This window comes from Otolemur garnettii, unplaced genomic scaffold, assembly GCF_000181295.1.
Source record: "Otolemur garnettii isolate 467f Iridium unplaced genomic scaffold, OtoGar3 scaffold00987, whole genome shotgun sequence".
Taxonomy (NCBI): Eukaryota; Metazoa; Chordata; class Mammalia; order Primates; family Galagidae; genus Otolemur; species Otolemur garnettii.
The window spans coordinates 1,044-7,519 of NW_003853382.1; the positions used below are offsets into that span (position 1 = coordinate 1,044).

The following is a 6,476-nucleotide window of genomic DNA, read 5'->3' on the forward strand; positions in this document are numbered from 1 at the left end:
AGTACCCAGTGTACAAAAAGCATTCACTATTTACTAAATGAGCAATCTCCTAATCCAAATCCTGGATATGGCATTTAAAGAAATTATACAGGACAGCCATGACTTAATCCAAATATGTGATCCATAAAATCACTTTCTTCCTACTGTCAGCAAGCTGTTACCTTTGTTATCAAGTCAACAAAGGGTTGACTTGATTATAGAGTTTTTGAAATACTTCTAAAAATATTAGAAAGGCACTCATTCACAGGAAGTGGTCAAAGTAAAAGATCAAATGTAACTTGCAAATTTTAATTCTGGAACATTTTTTTAAATTACGGATTTTAAAACAACTATATTTTGTACCAATGCAAAAGTTTTCAAAACGTTAAGATTCAAACTACATATTAATCTAAATAAAACAATTTCAAAATTAAGTTCTTGAAATGTTATAGATACCTTCAAAAAGCAAAGCCATAAAATTAGTCTTACCTTGATACATAGCCTGTGCTCCCGTCCAAGCAAAAAGGCTTGCAATAGCATTAGCTCTATAAACAACTTCTACCTGATCAGCACGGTTTCCTTTCAAAAACCTTTCCCTTTTTAAAAAGTCAGGTAACAGATGAAACTGGGTGTGACCATAACAGCATGGATCTGCAGTTTTGGAGCCTTAAGAGCAAAACAAAAACAGTTCAGATAAAATGCACATCAAGAGTGTTTGAAGCATATGTTTTAGTGTTTGTTTCAAACCCCCCTTTCTCTCCATAAATCATGTGCTCAGTACTCAAAAATGTAATTAGGAATAGTAATTTACTTATTTTAGTGATTATACTAAAGTTTTGCATGGAAGTACAATTTCACCACCTATTAGCCTTTATAAAGCCCACCATGATGATAAAGAATAAATCTAAAGAATATTTTAGAAGTTTTATAAAATTGTCTATTTAAATTTTTTCAAATCCCTTGCTCGTCATTGGGAACCTTGTTAGGTTCCTTATCATATTTCAAAGGATAAAAAAGATTTTAAAAACTTCATTTATTTAATGTAATGATTATATACTTCATTCCTGATTTTTTTTTTTTTGGCTGGAGCTGGGTTTGAACCTGACACCTCTGGCATATGGGGCTGGCGCCCTACTCCTTTGAGCCACAGGTGCCTCCCCATTCCTAATTTTTTAAAAAAAACGTTTTCAACATTTCAAGAAAGCTAACATTCTTGAATTTAGTAGTAAAGTCTTTTCAACAAACAAAAAGTTCCCCACAGGTCATTGTGTAAGATCTTAGTGACTAAAAATGGGCTGATAAAAGAGGTCTGGAGGACTAGTGTAAAACCTTCTTTAAATCTTCTTGAAGTTGGCCAGCAATTAATAAAGAAAGCAAAAACAGGAAAATAATAAGTTACATGAAGGCAGATATTAGGCCTTGTTAATTTGTGAATTCCTGATGGTTATTATCATATGTGACACTAACAAATTTTTAATTGATACTTGTTTTTCCTAAACTTTTTGACTTTTGAAAAAACACAAACTACTTTTTTTATATAGTAAATTAACAAATTTTAATGTTGTAACTGTTTTTTAAATGTAAATACTACTATTTCAATAGAAGTAAAATTTCAAATAGTGAGCTGAAAGAATACTTTCAAATTTTCATGCATGTTCCAATAATTTGAGATTATAAATTGTATCACGTGTGGACTATCTGAAACTTAGTGCTCCAAATTTGCATAGGACACTCTGACCATATTTCTGGGATGATACTTCGAAAGAGAAACTTACCAATAAATATGCTGTTTTCATATTGCCGTCTGAATAACGGAAGTGTGTCTGGTTTACATTTCATAACAGGGATTTCTATAGGAATAGAATAATCCAATGGCACAAACTTAAAGAAAAAGAAAAGACATACTAAATACACAGAGACATTAGTATTTTACTCACACTCTTGTTATATTTAAAAATCTTAAGATGAAGTGTTTACACACAAAATGATTTAATAATTATTAACATCTAATGATGGGCCAAATCCAGCCACACACCTATTTTTACACACAAGGTTTTACTGAAAACAGAATATACACATTCATTTATATATGGGTATGGCATGACTGCTTTTAACACTGGAAGAGCAGAATTGAATAGTTGCAATGAAAACTTAGAGCCTACACAGCCTAAAATATTAACTTTTTTCAGACCTTAATAAAAAAAGCATGGAAATGCCTGACACAGAGGCAAGAGACAATATTGAAAATACTTGCTTTTCTTCAAAAGAGCTACAAATACGCAAAATGACCCAGCTCATAGTGCAAAAATTCCTTGACTTATGTGACTAGCTAGTGTACTCTATGCTAAATTACAATAAACTATTGTGTCAGCATTTTTAATTAAGAGAATGAAAATTTTTAACTAAGAAAGAAAAGATCTGTCTGGCCCTACAAAATAATAGTTTTAACTTGTTACTCTTAAAATAAATCTTTGATCTTTGTGGAACACACCATAAGCAGATTAAAAAACTAGACACGATTTTCAGATGAGATGTCTGCCAAGGAAGCTTAAAGGGCAGGAGACCCACTCAAAACATTTTATCCTAGTAAATCTACCACCTCATTTTCCTATGACATTTCCTACATAAAATGTCAATAGATACATATGCAATAAATCCTTACCTCTGGCAGTTGCTTGGATATGCGAATCTGGTTGTGTGGTTTATCATTTATCTGGTATCGCAAAGCATCCACTCGACCTTTTCTGTGACCACGAGGAATAATTTCTTCACCACGCAACCAGTAGAAGTTAACTGGGCGTTTATAATCTAGCAAAAGATATTCAAGATGTTCTCATCTGATCATCTGGATAAACTTTGTTATGGTTAGAACACTAGAGAATACTAACTTAGCAATAGTAACTTAAGAATGATATAGCTAATTTAAAAATATATAAAAAATTACTCTAAGATAGCCTGGGTTATAACTTAAACAGAATACTCAAACATGTTTTATTTTTTCTGCCATCATTACAATGAACACTGTAACCAAAGAGGTTCCTCAATTAAAGTAATAAAAACAGCACTAACAGGGATACCACTCACAAGAAACAAAAACAGTTTAACAAGAGTAAGAACTGTTTTATGAACTACCAATTCAACCTTCGCAATAACTCTAAAAGAGAAATAAAAGGAACCTGGGTCTTGACAAAGCTTTGTCTGCTAAGCCACCACTGAGTAAAAGTCCCTGATGCTCCCCTCAAGACCACACTCCCCTTTCAAATGAAAATGGGAATTAACAAGGCTCACCTCTAGTCATAACATTAATTCAGTAAATACTAAGATGTCAACTGGGTGGTAGATAAAAATCAACACGCCAGAAAACACTGACTTTTAAAGTTGTCTATATGTGATTATTTTCCTTGCCTGTACTGTAGGGTTAAACAGAAGATGCTGATTGTACACTGGGAACTCACAACAGCGGGGTTTGAAACTTGACCACCATCCTCCACCTACTAGCGATAGGGCCTTAGACTACATTTAATGTTTCCGTGCTTCAGCTTTTTTTTTTTTCCACTTACAAAACAATGCTACCTACTGTAAATGGTTACTGTGAGCTTTAACTGACACATAAACATTTAGACAAGAGCCTGGGAATAAAGTGAATAAATAATAGGCATTTTAGTTAACATGTAATTTAATCTTCACAATTCTGTGACGAAAATATATTACTGTAATTCTCATCTTGAAAATGTGAAAAATTAAGCTAAACGAGATTAACTAATTTACATACAGTCACACAGCTTTTAGATGGGAGAGCCGCTAGAAAACTCGAGTCTGTCCTACCTACCAAGTGCCCTTTCTCTTAACTACCACCACTCTTCCATTCGGCTGCACACTCACAAAGTCGAGTCAAGGACTGGAATCCTGGAAGCTCAGGCCACCAGTCTGGACTCGAACAGCTAATAAATAGGTGGCAACACGTCAGGAGAACCCAGTCGCCAGATTCCCAATGTAGTGACCGCTAACTACACCACATCGCCCCCAGCTAGCAACAAAGGGACTAGAAAAAACGAACGAAGCAGAAAGAAATAGTGAGAAAATCTGTGACAGAACGACCCAGTACAACGCCCATGTCCCCCGAGAGAGGCCCAAGCTTACCAAGGGCGGCGGTGGCTAGGGCCGGATTGTGCGGGCTGAGCAAATCCCGGAGGGTTGCCACCAGCTGGTCTAGAAAGGGCGAAAGGATAGTGTCATGCTTCTGGTGGCGGAACACGCGCTGCTTGCGCCGCAGATAGAAGTGCTCCTGCAGAAGACAATCACAGGCGGCCGCACGCAGCGCCGGAAGGTCCAGCTCCGGCACCGGCTCGGGCTCCGCGGGCGGCGGCGGCAGACCCGACACGAACACGGTCTTGGTGAAGCCCTGGTACCAGCGGTCGGCGTTCAGGGAGAAGGTCTGCGGGTGAACCACGTACTTTATGAACTGCTTCTTGGTGAGGATTCGCATCTTCTCGTCCGCCGACTCTGCCGCGTGCACAACCGCCTGCCAGCGCCGTATCCGCTGTAGCCGTGCAGCCTTGCTGTCGGCTCTCAGGGAGGCCACAATAGGAGGGTACTGCGCGACTGGGGTGGCGGCGACATCTAGGCCGGTCGTTTCTGGAACCGTGGCTGCGGCCTCAGCCGCGGTGTGTAAGGAAAGCCCAGGAGAACGGAGAACATGTCGTGAGCACCTGGCGGTCGCCATTTTTACCTTCGGTTCCGGGACCAGAGGTCAACTTCAACGATTGTCCCGGAGCTTTGCTGTAGCGACCAATCAGAAAGCGGAATCTGAGCCAACCTTAGGGAGGCCGATTCTCATTGGGTATGGGATACGTTGCATCATTAATTTCTTAACCAGTCAGCTTGCTTTTCCAATCGCTGTCTGGAGCGTTTGTAGTTGAAAGGAAGAAGTTGTGTCCTAGAGGGTTTTCCGCGGGTCCTCCTTGGGGAAGATGACGCCACCTAGGTTGCTTTTAAAACCAGGCAACCTTTTTGCCAGCAACCATTAAGGAACATTCTGCACGAAAACCGCAAGCCCTTGGCCAAAATTCTCTTAAGTTATCAAGTTTTAATTGATAGACTAATCTTACAGGATAAACAGTAAGACAGCTTCTGATTTCATTTGTGTATCCTACACCACTGCTTTTTGTTGCAGTTCTAGCCATACAGTATGAATGTCTTACCACAACAAATCAGTAAGCAAGGAGATGGTTGTGTTAATCAGTTAGATATACAATTATGTATAACAAGTAAGCAAGGAAATGGTTATGTTAATCAGTTTGATATACAATTTCCACACTGTATACCAAATCAGCACATTGTACCTCATAAATGCATTAATGTACACAGTTATGATTTAATAAAGACTTAAGAAAATACAATCGTAGCAAGTTTTTCATTGTAAATGATTATTTTAAAAATTATGCAAGTGTCACTCATGTGACTCCACTACTAATTTTTGGGAGAATAAATCCATATATTTGCCTGTGCTAATATATAGAGATTTTATTGATCTAAATTATTTTTTAAAGGAGAGAACTGGAATAACATTGATTAGATTTACTGTAATAACTTTTGAGGTTATTGAAAACCAAACCTCTTTTTACCAAAAAGGACTTATGTGTACTTTTAAATTTGAACTGGTGATAAAATTTAACTGCAAAATTGCAAGTTTATTAAACTGACCTTTAAAAATACTTCAATTCCATTAATGATATCTTCTGTGAGAAGTTTCTAGAAGAATCTCAAATATCCTTTCCACATTAGTAATAAAATGAGGACATGGAAGACTTGAGATATTTAAACCTATGTTCAGTATTTAAAGGGAAAAAGTGGCTAGGCACAGTGGCATGCCTGTAATCAAGCACTTTGGGAGATCAAGACATATGCCAGTAATCCCAGCTACTTGTCATGCTGAGGCAGGAGGATTACTTGAACCCAGGAGTTTGAGGTTGCAGTGAGCTATGATGATACTACTGTACTCTAGCCCAGGAGACCTTATTTCAAAAAAATAAAAATGACATGCTTGATGTTATCTGAATTGAAGTGACATTTTCAATGTTTTTGTGCAGATACATAATAAATGTGCTTTTAGAGAATGCATCATAGAAATCCTAGGTCAATAGCTATAGAAATTCTCACACTATTCCTGCATAGATATTAGGATGAGACTCAGAGCTAAAAACCATAGAAACCAGTTAACACTAAAAGATAATTCTGTCAAAAAGGGCCTGACAGAAGGGCCTGACATCATTCTTTTGATGAGTGAATCTAAATAATTCCCATTTATTCAATATTTACTGGTATCAACATTATGAATGAAGGATGGAGGCTGTGGGAAGGGGAAAATATACTTAATGAAGGATAAAGCAGGCCAGAGGGGAGGAGGGGTAAGGTCAGCAATGAACAAAATAGCATACTAATGAGAAAGGACAAAGTGAGAATCTTGGAAAGGCTTTCTTTTTTAGCATAATCCAGAG

General features: G+C 37.4%; 1 protein-coding gene across 1 annotated transcript; it reads right to left on the bottom strand.

Moving 5' to 3' along the window:
- Positions 1-468: 468 nt before the first annotated feature.
- Positions 469-4,702, bottom strand: MRPS30 (mitochondrial ribosomal protein S30; the record flags this gene model as incomplete). The annotated part of the gene is made up of 4 exons (XM_003803803.1): positions 4,120-4,702; positions 2,642-2,787; positions 1,755-1,860; positions 469-645 (listed from the first exon to the last, which is right to left on the bottom strand). Coding segments are annotated over exons 1-4 (1,012 nt in total), but the record flags the coding sequence as incomplete, so codon positions are not given.
- Positions 4,703-6,476: the final 1,774 nt, after the last annotated feature.